Here is a 13,869-nt window from a genome sequence, read left to right as displayed (position 1 = left end):
AGCGAGAATCATGATTAAATTACGTATTTGTTTTTAGTATTCTGAGGTAAAGAAATGATGTTTCATATTCGGATTTTTAAGGTATTTTCCAAAATAAGAGCTATTTTTATGCTAATATTACCTCAATTGTATAATTACTGGGGGGGAAAAACGTGTTTTAGTTGATAATTATATTTTTGTTGGAATCATGATGGATATGTAGAAAGTGCATCGCGTATACGAATACGTTGCCTTACGGTAAAGCCAATCTGATCTCCGCGCAGTCCGCTACGGTATACCAAATTGGTCAGTATCCTCAGTATAAAATCTGCAGTGTAAAGCGCGTTGGGTAATCCTCACGGCGAATAAACAGAATGGGGGAGATTCTTTTAGAGCAGGACGTTCTCAGACTAGGTACAAGGGGGGCCATGTGTATGCTGGATTTCGTTCCAATTTATCTTTAGTTCAATTAAGGTAGGCTAATTGAACAGGTGTTTAAATTCTTTCATTGTCCTTGACACAATGCAGGCATGGCTCGTTATCATTTGCTTCTATTATAAGTATTCCTTATGTACAAAATGGTTCGTTTTTTAGTGGCCTTGTGTCCACGCGCTCATCAATTCGGGGCCTGTTGATTAATCCCAGTTTTTAATTTCATCAGTTAAACATTACCTCTCCTTATGTATGCCTAATCGTTTGCAAAATAGCACAGCGTGAATGTGGGACTTTTATTCTTCACGACATGCGTAGCTATTTCGGACATACTGTGACAAAGAGGATATATAGGCTAATCCATCAAAACATGAAAAACAGAATTAAGAAAAGTCAACAGCTTGTTAAAATTGTAGGTTTGCAGTTGTGACTGGAACAAAAAGTAGCATACACCGCGATCCTCCAGGGCAGATTTTGACAGCCACTGTCTGAGAGTAAACAAGCCCCTTTGGCACTGGCTGTGTTGCTGCCGATACAACAGGAGACACTTCTGTTATGAGAGAGCAGGGGCTGCAATCCGACAAGTAAGGTCGCTGAAAGAGACACTGTCGTTTAAAAATAAGCAGCAGGAACCAGCAGCACAGTTTCGAAGGATGGAAAGTAGCAGTATGAAAGCATTGGCTAGTCTTCTTCTAGGCCTGGTAGTTGGGTTTTCTCTGGCTTCCAAATTTATTATGACCCGACCCAGAGAAATGCAGAAAACTGTTCTGAAACACCGGACTAGCGGCGGCAGCGGACTACTGTGGACACCGCAGGACAACGATTTTGTGACAGCTCTGAAGAATTCCCCGAGGCCCAGTAACTTCATATTCATCGGTGTTATCACTGCGCAAAAATACCTAAATAACCGAGCCATAGCAGCTCATAGGTAAGAAACGTCCCTTAACTGTCACTGCTTTCCACCAAAGCTCTAGGCATATTTTTCAGATGATTTCGAATTTAGTGTGAGTAGGCCTGTTTGTCTTAGCCTGGGAATTTTATTCAATATATTTTTTATTATTCAGGATAGAATAACCTAAGCGCTTAATTATACTGTAATAATAAATAAAGGATTAATAAACAATAATAATAATTTTGTTGAATAAACTACTTAGCCCTAATGTCAGTTCCTTCTCTCTGACTCTTAAAATAGTTTTGTTCAATTTAGACTTTGACCTTAAAACCAAACATGCAGTGCTCTGTTGCCTAACCTTTGTAAATGCATCGTCTTGCATGATTTAAAAAGGCATTTTTGCTTCGTTCTTCAGATATTAATTGCATAATCAAGTAATTTCCGATGGCCTACCTGGGCAGGACTAAGAGCATAGACAGAATAAAAATAGACTGTATTTAAAGCACCGTTCATACATGGATTTCCAATCAAATTAAACTAAGAACCATCTAAACTGAATAAAAACAAAAACAATACTGTAAAGAATGTAAAGAAGTGCAATAAATAAGATATAGAATTCTAGATACTTGAAGTCAGTAAAAATGGGAATCTCTTTATCTCTTTATGACTAAAAGCAGTACAAATGAGAAAATCAGGCTGTAATGTCATAAGAACAAATCACTCTAATGTGATATCATTCCAACTCAAAGTACTTATTTCCTGTATATTTTCAAGAAATGAAATTTTCCCTAAACAAAATTTGCCCTATCAGTATCCTACTGTACACGTTAAGTGTGGCAGTAATTGCATAAGAGAGATTGATTGTTGAACGCCATTTGACGGCATTTGCACATTACGAATTTGAAAGGCACATAAGCTTTTTATCAGCATTCATTTGGGAGTTCTGAAGTGCACCAACTTGTCTCATGAAATCAAGGACTCGATTGCAAGCTCAGTGGGTCGCTGCCGTCTGCTCACATACAGAGTAGTATGAGAACGGAAATTCTAGCCGGTTTCGGAGAACAGTATAGACAGGAATATTGTTTCTAAATTGCTCACCATCTCCCCTCCTTGCCATGCTAATTGGGTATGTCTCTCCTCCTTGCTGTGATGATTTGGCATGTGCAGGACCTGGGCTCAGACTGTCCCAGGCCGGGTGCTGTTCTTCTCCAGCGAGGGTTCAGACACCTCTCTCCCACTCCCTGTGGTGCCTCTTCAGAACGTGGATGACTCCTACCCACCGCAGAAGAAGTCATTCATGATGCTTAAGTACATGCATGACCATTACCTGGACCAGTACGAGTGGTTCATGCGGGTGGACGATGACATCTACATCCATACTGAGCGTCTGGAGAGCTTCTTGCGCAGCTTGAATAGCAGCAAGGCCTTTCTGCTTGGCCAGACAGGCACAGGGGCCCAAGACGAGCTGGACACGTTGGCACTAGAGCCCGGAGAAAACTTCTGCATGGGGGGCCCTGGGGTGGTGATGAGCCGAGAAGTGCTGCGTCGAATGGCCCCCCACATCAGCCAGTGCCTGCGGGAGATGCACACCCGCCATGAGGATGTGGAGCTAGGCCGCTGTGTCCGCAGGTTTGCTGGCGTGCAATGCGTTTGGTCCTATGAGGTGAGAGGAAACCACTCTTTTGCAAAAACTGATTGGTTCTAAATGAGGCTGATATGACTGAATGGCATAATAGTTCTGGGTCTGTGTCTGATTGGCTCACGGGGCCAGGTATCTGATTGGTTCATTAGGCCAGGTTCTGAGACTGATTAGCTTAGTGGCCCAGGTTCAATGTTTGATTTGCTCATGGGGACGAGGCTCATATTTGACGGGCTACTTAAGCCAGGCCCAGTGCCTAATTAGCTCGTTAAGTCAGGGTGAGTGACTGATTGGCACATAGGATCAGAACTGAAAATTTGAATAATTCTGGCATATTGTACAAACATGCAAACTTAAGCATATGGATACTGTAGTTACATATATACAAATATGAACAGGTTCACACACACTGCATCTATAGGCATACCTTTAAAGTGGTACTTCACCCAAAAGTGAGACTTCCACATTCCTCTGCTTACTTCCAGAGCGTTCATTTCACTTAATGTCCGCTAGCCAAAGCTTCTGGTAGCAAATTCCAGGCACTCAATTTTTAGACTTCAATTCAAAATGAATGGAAATAGCTAAGATTATAACCTGTTTAACTCATCTGAACTTCTATTGTAATGTCTCTGTGGAATATCAATGCAGTCATTTATAACAATGGACAATTTAAAAGCTTTCTGTATGATGAACAATAATAATAATTGTATAAACCCTTACAATATATAATTTTAATTAGAAACTTGCTAACTAGCTAATGTTGCTATCTCTTTGCACTCAACCAACATCACCAACACTTGGAATGCTAAGCTACATTTTTAAAACATAAATCATACACCAGTTGCAGCTTGTGACCTGGGTGACTGAAATCTTGTCTAAACTCCATCTTCTGGTATAAGCACTTTCAGTTGCACCTGAATGGTTCACACCACCTTAAGATTAGATTCTTGTTGATAATAGCTTAATAGATAACTGTTTCCAGTTAAAATAGTTTACTCTGTGCAAATGTTTTCCCTTTCCAAATGTGTCAGTTCAATCATTAAATAAAAGACACAATTTCTGTTCTTGCTCAGGGGGAGGTGTGTATGTTTCCTTGTGTGTATACCTAAATGCATCTGTATTTTACAGATCATTCTGCAAATATCTGAATATGGTCAAATGGAAGGAATTAAAATGAGGAGATTAGGAAAAGAATTTGATTTGTAGATGATGTATTGACCACTGTGTATAAAATCTTGTTGCCACAGATTAGTCTTCACCTGTCTCCAGCAATACCACAGATAGGTCTGTACCAGTTACATAGCACAGAATGGTCTGCACCATTAAATGCCACAGACTAGATTGTGCTTGTTTCTTATTTTTTCTTCTTGTAGATGCAGTACCTGTTTTATCAGAACTACGAACCTGATAAGAAAGGGTTCATCGAGGATCTGAGCAACAGTAAGCTCTACCAAGCCATCACCCTGCACCCCAACAAGAGCCCGCCGCACCTGTACCGCCTGCACAGCTTCATGCTGAGCCGCAAGATGACCGAGCTGCAGCACCGTACCATCCGGCTGCACCGCGAGATCCTGCAGATGAGTCACCTCACCAACACCACGCCACACTACGAGGACCTGCGGCTGGGCGCCGCCCCCGGCTTCACCGGCCTCCCGTCGAGGCGACGGCAGGAGGTCCTGGAGTGGGAGTTCTTCACTGACGCGCATCTCTACTCCGCCTCCGACCGGCACCCACCACGCCGTGCCCTCAGCCCCCCTCTGAAGGCGGCGCTTGATGACATAATCGTGCAGGTGATGGAGACGCTCAACGCCAATGGCAAGGCCAGGGAGCACGTCGTTGATTTCAAGAAGATCCTTTATGGTTATCGCAGGGTGGATGCACTACACAGGGCCGAGTACATCCTGGACCTCCTGCTGCTGTACCGGAGGCTGAAGGGGCCGGGCGTGGCAGTGCCCGTGAGGAGACACGCCTACCTGCTACAGGCCTTCAGCAGGGCTTTCTTTCGGGAGGAGAGCGACATGGACGCTGCGCTGCTGGCAGGCAGGATAGACCAGGACTCCGGCCCCATCGCCTTCTTCCACAAATCCCTTGGGAGGCTCTATCCACTTCGGCTGGGTGACCCCAGCTCAGACTTGAGACCCGGTCTGCCGAGGGTCAACATCCTGGTTCCACTCTCTGGAAGGTATGAGGTCTTCGTCCGCTTTATGGCCAACTTTGAGAAGGTATGCCTTGCCTCCAAGCAGGCTGTGAAGCTGCTGGTCCTGCTGTTTAGTGCTGAGGATGAGGCCGAAAGCAAGAGTGGGGGGGCAGAGACAGTCAGACACACTGAGCTGGTGACAAAGTACCACAGGAAGTATCCTTGGGCAGATATTGCAGTCCAGCCTGTAGAAGGCCCCTTTTCCCGGGGGCTGGCCCTACACATAGGCTCCTCCCACTTCTCCCACAACTCTCTGCTTTTCTTCTGTGATGTGGACTTGCTGTTTACAGCTGATTTCTTGAAGAGGTGTAGCGATAATACCATATTTGGGGAGCAGGCGTACTTCCCTGTCATTTTCAGCCAGTATGACCCCAAGCTGGAAGGGGGAGCCAGCAACAGCCCGTATGTGTTCACCACCAAAACAGGGCTGTGGAGACACTACGGCTTTGGCATAGTGTGTGTGTACAAAGGTGACCTTGTGCGAGCAGGAGGCGTTGATGTCTCCATACAAGGGTGGGGCCTGGAGGACGTGGATCTTTTTAATAAATTTATCCAATCGGGGACAAGAGTGTTCAGGAGTGCTGACCCTGGGATTGTGCATATGCACCACCCTGTAGTGTGTGACCCCCAGCTGGATGCCGGACGCTATAAGATGTGCTTGGGCTCCAGAGCCTCCTCCTACGCAGACACCCTCCAACTGGCACAACTGTGGCTGGAAAAGAATCGTCAGGGCTTCCACAGGACCAATATCACACATTCACATGTTGACTAATCTATTTTCATGAGGAAGAAATTAAATGACTGCACACCCTTTCTGACAAGAGTATCGGTAAATGTCAAGAGCATCTTCAATTCAGTTAAAAAATAATGTATTTCTGAATAAGCATGAGAATGCAAAGATGTATTCTATTTTTTATTCTACATCCAGTCCAAACGTTCTCTGTGGCGGAAACTGGGGGAGGCCTGTCTTACTGCTCTGTGATGTATGTACAGGTAAAGCCCCAGTTCAAAACAAAGTGCTGCTACTTAACAGGCCTGTCTAGTGCTGATTCATTTTTAATGTTGTGACAGAATACATTTTTTTACCTGGATCGCACAAATGTTTTATAAAGTTTACAAGTGAGGACTTTGGGGGCTGCTGGGCGGCTCACTCAGTAAGGGCACCGCTTGTGGCTCGTGAGTGAGTTAGAAATAAAGAACCCTAGAATTTACTTTCACATGTGCAGTAATTGTAATCAATGCTGTATGTTCCATTATTAGTTAAATATTTTAACCTGATGTGAATTGGTCACTACCTGTGGATGTCAAATACACTCAGTCATTAAATTGGAATGGCAGGTATGCCATCCAGCCAAGTTACAGCTTGGCAGGGCGGCATGCCCCATACCTATACAGCACCGAGAGTTTGGCACAGTTTTGACACTCAGCCCTTAAAAACATTAATTTCTGACCTTATTTCAACAGACTGAATTCACAAACAACTTCACATGTCCACACAATAAAGCCCCAGACTAAGGGGATTTTGTGTTTTCTCCTTTTTCCTGCCTGATCACATCATAAATGCTCCAAGCCCACAAATAATATATCTCCCCATTGGACATTTAAGGTACATCACTCAATAAAAACATCGAATGTACATGCCAAATAACATTTATAGAAGTACACTCGTTTAAAAGAGCAAAACTTTAATGTTCATATGCCTCCTTCACAACAAGCTGTATTCCAAAGCAATGCTACCCAATATTTCCTAAATTCTTTCAAGTAACATGGCCCTGTGTGTACAAGCATACAGTGCAATCAATGGGGCAAACATAAGTGTAGATAGGTTTGTAAGATTATGTATTTTAAATATTTTCCATCAGGTATATATTAGACTGCAGAGCCACACCAGTGTAAGTACATACAGCTGTGCAGTGTTTGTTGAATATCAGCATTGGTGTACTCACGGGTTATAGAATGCTTTCATCAGACATTTTCTCTTTCTGGTGAAATTCTGCATTAAAACCACATGGGGAGCCACTGAGCAAACAGAGTCAATCTATTTGAACTGGCTGATGGGCGGAGGGATCTGGATGTTCTGGCCTTTCTCCAGTTTCTTCTCACAGTCGATTAGATAGTTCACCCCATCAATCACTAACTGGACAAGCTGCACCTGGAAGAATGGACAGACCCACCTCAGTGGCACCAGAAAATCTTCAAAACACTCTCTGGTACCCCTACTGTAGAGCTGGAACCAGACTGGCTGATTATACTCAATCACATACAGTGAGCTCCATAATGTTTGGGACAAAAACATATATTTATAATGATTTGGCTCTGTACTCCACAATTTTAGATTTGTAATCAAACAATTCACAGCCTCATAATGACTTCCTTGACTGGCACAACTCTGGTCCTCATGTTGACAAACACTAATAACACACTCCCAGCGGCAATCAAAAGGCTAGAATCACAATACTAGATGCTGAAACTGTGATTCCATTTGTCCCAAACATTATGAAGCCTTGAAATGGGGGGACTATTTATAAAAAGTATTGTTATTTCTACATGGTGAAACCAAAATGTATAAAAATGCCCTTACTAAAATTCCCTTTCATGTCAGTGGAGCAGAGAGCGGGGAGAGGGTGCAGAGAGAAAACACATGCAGTTCTATGGGTATAAAAATGATATTGTTCGTTTCTCAAAGATAATAATCAACAAACAAGATATCCAACAGACCTCAGACCTGCCCATTCGGTCCTGGTTGGAGATGTCGAAGATGCCGTTTGCAACGACTGTGTTCTCCCCTCCACTCCCTCTTTTCTGCAGGCGCAGATTTTCCAGGATTTTGGGGAAGTGGGGGTCCTGCAGGTTGTAATAATTTTACTTCTTAGGATGTTCAAGTTGTAGATTCAAAGTTTGTCAAAAACAATTTTACAAAGCATAAAACAGTATCCTTAACAATATGTAACATACATGATAAGAAAGGCAGTTCAGTTACAGAGAAAAGTTTCTATGGTTGTGTGTTTATGCATTGCTGGACCAATCATGATGGTTCACAGTAATCACTCTGCAATCACAGAAACAGTGGTCATGATGAATACAAATATGACACATTGAGACACCTGTTGCCTGTCTGTAACCCAGATCAACATGCATAGTCAAGACACCCAGTAAGTCTCTCATGGTTAGAGCCAACATCCAAGAATGCCTGAGGCAGAAGTGAGATGATGTCATGGGTGCTGTACCTTGCTGAGGTGGGGCAGAGTGATGTGAACGCTGGCTCTCAGACCTGTACCCAGGTTGGATGGACATGTGAGAATGTAACCCAATTTCTCATTCCACATGAACTCCCAGCCCTTCTCCATGATCTGCTTTTCCACCTGACAGCAACAGAAGTCTGAATGCACCTGTGTCCTACTGTGACAGACACATCTGTTCATCTGTATCCTAGAGTGGGAAAACCCAATTCACCAGTTTGCTGTATCTCATTTGTCACACAATCCAAGAACACCCTCAATATTGGACTAAAGAAACAGCAAGAAAGTCCAGGTTCAGGGCATTTCTGCGTGGGTTTCCTCTAGGTACTCTGGCTTGCTCCCAGAGTCCAAAGACATGAAATTTAGACTAATTGGAGAGTTTACTGCACCCATGTGTGGGTGAATGGTGAGTGTGCTCTGTGACAGATTGCCGATCTGTCCAGGGTGTATTCCTGTCTGTCCACAAATGCACGCTGGGATAGACTCCAGCCCCCCTCCATGACCAAATTCAAGAATAAGCAGGTTAGATAAAGGATGGATGGGACATCCCACCATTGAAAGGGCCATATGTGACCCTCTTGGTATATGTTTTCCATTTAATAAAGCTATTATTTAATACCTAGTAACAAAATCAGGCCTGTATACAAAAAGAGCTCCCCTATAATCTGACTAAACTGTTTTTGCATAAACTAAGTACTGAGTTTGACAGGAGGCCTTTGATAAAGCATGCATATACTTACTGTGTCCATGACAACAGGTGTGTGTGGCAGGACACCAGGAGAGGGAGTGTGAGAGAGTGTGTGGTTACCTCTTTCAGTCCCTTGCAGAATCGCTCAAACACTTGCTTCATGTTGCCACCCTTTTCCATGGAGATGACACGGGTGTGGTCCTCTTCATTGACCCACACAAGGAAGGTCTTCTGCTTGTTGTGCCTGTGGATTTCCAGCAGAGGGCAAGAGGCTTACAAACAAGTTGCACTGTATTACACACCGCTGTACCACTTCCACAAAGGCCCTTTTCCAAGTTCTCTGATAGAAAAATGTGAATTAGTGTGCCATTTGGCTTGTGGAATAAACTGAATTTCAGTATAGAAATGTTTACAGGTGATCTTGATTTCTGAGGTGTGCAATGGCACACTGCAGGTACTGCTGTAGCCAGAAGTGTTGATGCCTGGTCAGGAAACAGGTGCTGTTGTTTTCCTCATACAGGTTATGGGAAGAGATTTTTTTTTTTTTATTCATTTATTTTTTTTAATGAATGTATTAATTTAACTAAATAATTGGGATATCTTTGGCATAAACTGAGGCACAATATACACACAGCATAAAAAAACAAGGGAAATTGTATTTTATCTCCAACTTTCAAACAAGAATGTAAATAAACTCTGAATCCTTGTACCAGATCCCACGAGAATCGGGCCAATCCCGGGCCATTCCAGTGCAAGTCATTAGAGGAGAAACTGGTTTTTCAAACAAGAAGTGATCCTGTACAAAACAAAAGAGAAGTCTTCAATAAACTCTGCCTCTGCTGTGACACTGAGTAAACAATACAGCTTAGGTGGGCAAACCATTTTAGTTACTCTGGCTAATGTCCTCTCCCTCAATATTCTGAATGCAATGCAGCCATCACTTACGTCCGTCAGCTGCTGCTGCTCCTGCTCTGTAATTTCTGCCACGCTGTAATAGTGACCCTCCAGCTCCCCCTGGAGGCTGGTGAGGGCATTAACCACTACCCGCTGCACCTCCCGCCGCCCTGCCCGTGTGCATGCTGGGGGCAGACTGAGCCCCCTGATGCTGCGGCCCACTCGTACCCGGCACGACAGTACATATCGCTCATCCAGTTGTCCCCTGTCGATCTGTAGCACACACACAGCGACAGGACATGCTTTAACACACTGTGTGTCACCCCTGGGAGGGAGATGCGGCAATTGCAGTTTTGCATCCTAATTTGCCACATGGACAAAGCACACCCACACCAACGCTAAATCAAATGAACAAACACCTTCACCCTTCACCCTTCCCCCTCATGGGTTCCAGGCAGAAACAATGAAACAACAACCTAAAATAACAAAGACAAAATAATGCAGAGTGACAGCTTTTCGGCTCCTTACTTTTAGATGGCCAGCTTTTCAGCTTCTAAAACAGACTCTCTCACCATTTGCTCCTAGTCTCGGCCCCACACTGGGAAAAGGAACACACCTATAATCACCTGGGCTGAGTTCTTAACACAACTCAGGTGTGTGCTCTCTCTGCTGGTGGGCGTGGCCAAGACAAATCCCCTTCTCTGACTGATAAAATGCCACACACAGTCTTTAGTTCTTTCCCTTGTGCACACATAACAGTAGAAGTATTTTCACCATAACTCTAAGCTTGTGTATCAGAGGGCAGACAGTATATATAATATCAGAATCTGCTGCAGTGTTTCATCATATTTCATCTTATTATGGTTAGTAATTTTGAGAAATACAATGATAGAGCCATGGCCATTGTCTGTGATCTCAGTGTGTTTTAGCAGAATCCACCTGGTGACAAATGCCTGAGTGATCTACTGAAGAATATACCTTGCTGGGATCCAGGTCAGTGGGTTGCGTCATAGTATATGGGTTGTACCCATTGTGCCTTTCCATAATGACCGGAAAAAAGAGATCAGCGAACACCTGAGACAAACACAGAGTTATGAACACATTGCTTGCAGTACATGACATTCAGATTCAGATTTAATTTACTCTTCTCAGACAAGGAACATTGTATCCACAGCTATCAAGACCAAATGCAACAGAAAAGAAGAAAAAACTGGCCTATGTTGTTAACAGACCTGTTACATGTGGGTGTAACCTAGCATAATTGTGTGAACTGACCTATGACAGTGTGTATTTAACTTGGCTTGCAACGTGAATTGATGTTTCAGGGTATGCCTACTATTTAGGCTAATATGGGAACAGGTGATGTGTGAAAACCCTCCCCCCTTTTATATGCTGCCCTGCCAGTGTTGCTAATTTCGTTGTGCTTTTAATCATTGTCCATCTAATATAAAATATTAATACATTGTAATATTAAACATTATAATCTGCTTGGAAACTTGTTCCTCATTCCTGGGTTACATTGTTGCCACTGAAGTACCATAGATACATGAACCTTAAATTCAGTTCAGTTCCGCTTCCTGTTACAATGATGATTGCACCCTCACCTCATATGATTCCTCATCCCCAGCCACCATGCCCACAGACTCGACGAAGGGCTGCCCAGGATTGTCCACTCCTGTCTGGATGGCCTGGTCCAGAGTGAAGCCATTGGGCGTGACTTTGTGGTACAGGTTGGCATACATGGCAGGAGTCAGGTAAGTGGCCATGTAGCTGTGGTGCTTACGCAAATCTGGGTACTCTGCGCTGTCAGAATGAATTATTAGATTGAGCAAAGTCCATACAGGAAAATCAAATATATAGGCTATACAAAAAACACAGGTTTTGTTATATAGAAAATATTTTGACTGAAGGTGAAGGTTACAACTGACTGGCTTTGACAATTATCTGTCTACAAATATCATTCTGTTGTAGAAGCAGAGATAAACTTCCATGCTTTTTACAGGTATTCAAGAGCTGAACTGAATTACTTTCTTAGATATTCATGTTAGATCTTGTTAGAGAGTTAATTCAGGAATCTTTTGATTTTACATTTCACAGCTTTCAAAAAAATAAATAAAATCTTCCAGGGGTGTTTAAATATTGATGCGACACATATTGATGTGGCACTGGAAGAAGAAAGTTGTGTTGTAATGACCTATATGGTGCATACACAGTGCTCAGGAAAGTTCAGTTAAACATTCAGACTATTTGAATTCATTATAATACAAAGCATACTGAAATGGGAGACATGCCTCCAGACCCCCTATAGGGTTTAAGTTCTCAAGGTCTTTGCATTCCAACTCCCCCAGTATTCAAACTAAAGTTACGCACCTGCAGTCATGGTTTATCTTTACATCCAGGGGCGGAGACAGAGGGCTGGCATTGCCCACTCTAGCCTCTGTCTTGCCCAATCAATCAGAAAATGAGAAAAGTTTAGTTTTAACATACATTATTTCATGATTGATAAGATGTCAGTCTAATTTGAAAACTAAACTGTCTGGTAGGATTGGGAGTCAAATTCCACTGGCACAAAAGGAAGTCCATGCAAGTACTTTTTTGAAGACATTTACATAAATGGAAAATTTGTCCCAGTTAAAAATTTAGGCTTATATTTCTTTCTGTTAAAGTTACAACTCCTTGAAAACAAGCCATTGGCCTGTCAGTTCTTTAATTTTTGTTGTCTGCTCATACCATTGCTGAAGTTGAAAGTGATGCATGAGGCATGCTCATTACATTTTGAAATGGAAACCCAGCTCTTACTTAAAAATGCCCAACCTGTCAATGCATTCTATGACCAACCCTGAGTCCAAGAATTTACCTCAGGTGTAGCAACCAAATTACAGTTGTATAATATGTATGGAATATGTATTGGGGGGGGGGAGGCAGGAGGCAAAAACCTACCAAAGCTTTAGATTTTTTTCACCAGCTCGTGCAAAACGTGGACCAGGCAACATTGGTAGACCAACTGAAGCCACAGTACCACCAATTATGCGTGGCTACCAGCCACAATCGGCACTGGAAGACTGAGATGCACCGCAATATGGAAACAGAGTTCCCTAAAATGGAATTTAAATCCTTTACATTTGACTGAGAAAGTGTGTTACCTGGGTGGGTAAGCTCTCCTCACTTGCAATCCAGGACTTACGTGCTCCCTGTTCAGAAGGAGCCCAGCAGTGAAGGTCCCACCTCCCACTAAGGACAGGATCCCCACGGTCTTTCTCCAGGAAAAAATCCTGTTGAAGATGCCTGCCATGTTATTTCCACTCCTCAAGAGGTTGAAAGATTCTAACTAAGTTGAGACTTGGGTGAGAAATGGAAATGGATGTGTGTAACATGACAGAAAAGAACCTTCAGTAGTGGGCTGGTCCATGAAGTTTCACAGCTAACAGATAGGAATGAGGTAAAACTGGTAGAACATGACTGACCAGAAAGATTGGAAGTGGTGATTAGGTATCGGAAGACAGGAAATGTGATGAAACTGAACTGGACAAATTCCTTGCAGGATGCGGTTGGGGATATGTTGTATGCAAAAGTATTGACAAATGGCATTCTGCTATATAGCATATCAGAGGCTCAGCAGGGGAAAGCATCACAATAGTAGCTATGACCATCTTAAAAATTAAGCTGGTATAAACTGGGCTAACTGGACATGAGCTGGTCAACCATTTTGGTCAAGCAGAACGAGCTGGGCATGAGCTGGTAAACCAACATGTTCAAGCTTGATATACGCTGGTCTGTTATGAACTGGTCAACTAGCATGGTCACACTTGCCAGCAACTTACTGTAAATTTTACTGTGTTCTTTTTACAGTAACCTGCTAGCAGTTACACAATTATAAAAAATATTTGTTAATTAGGCCTGATTATATCC

The 13,869-nt window shown here is 43.0% G+C and overlaps 2 protein-coding genes across 3 annotated transcripts; one reads left to right on the top strand and one right to left on the bottom strand.

The window, feature by feature from the left end:
- Positions 1-371: 371 nt before the first annotated feature.
- Positions 372-6,356, top strand: LOC118214914 (chondroitin sulfate synthase 1-like). Its single transcript, XM_035395208.1, has 3 exons — positions 372-1,339; positions 2,471-2,966; positions 4,316-6,356. Exons 1-3 carry the CDS (start codon positions 1,065-1,067, stop codon positions 5,909-5,911), a joined length of 2,367 nt encoding a protein of 788 aa, XP_035251099.1. The 5' UTR covers positions 372-1,064; the 3' UTR covers positions 5,912-6,356.
- A 487-nt stretch (positions 6,357-6,843) lies between these two features.
- Positions 6,844-13,252, bottom strand: LOC118215468 (creatine kinase S-type, mitochondrial-like). 2 transcript variants are annotated; one of them, XM_035396308.1, is made up of 10 exons: positions 13,104-13,228; positions 12,331-12,401; positions 11,565-11,763; positions 10,939-11,034; positions 10,012-10,233; positions 9,777-9,862; positions 9,187-9,310; positions 8,367-8,501; positions 7,858-7,983; positions 6,844-7,291 (listed from the first exon to the last, which is right to left on the bottom strand). In XM_035396308.1, the coding sequence occupies exons 3-10, from the start codon at positions 11,724-11,726 to the stop codon at positions 7,178-7,180; spliced, it is 1,065 nt and encodes a 354-aa protein (XP_035252199.1). In that variant the 5' UTR covers positions 11,727-11,763; positions 12,331-12,401; positions 13,104-13,228; the 3' UTR covers positions 6,844-7,177. The 2 variants fall into 2 exon arrangements, with proteins under 2 accessions (XP_035252199.1, XP_035252200.1); XM_035396309.1 differs by lacking the exon at positions 12,331-12,401 and having other exon boundaries at positions 13,104-13,252.
- Between the last annotated feature and the right edge of the window lie 617 nt (positions 13,253-13,869).

Source organism: Anguilla anguilla, chromosome 16, assembly GCF_013347855.1.
Source record: "Anguilla anguilla isolate fAngAng1 chromosome 16, fAngAng1.pri, whole genome shotgun sequence".
Classification (NCBI taxonomy): domain Eukaryota; kingdom Metazoa; phylum Chordata; class Actinopteri; order Anguilliformes; family Anguillidae; genus Anguilla; species Anguilla anguilla.
The sequence above is the reverse complement of the archived record's forward strand: the minus strand, read 5'-3'. Positions and strand labels throughout refer to the sequence as shown.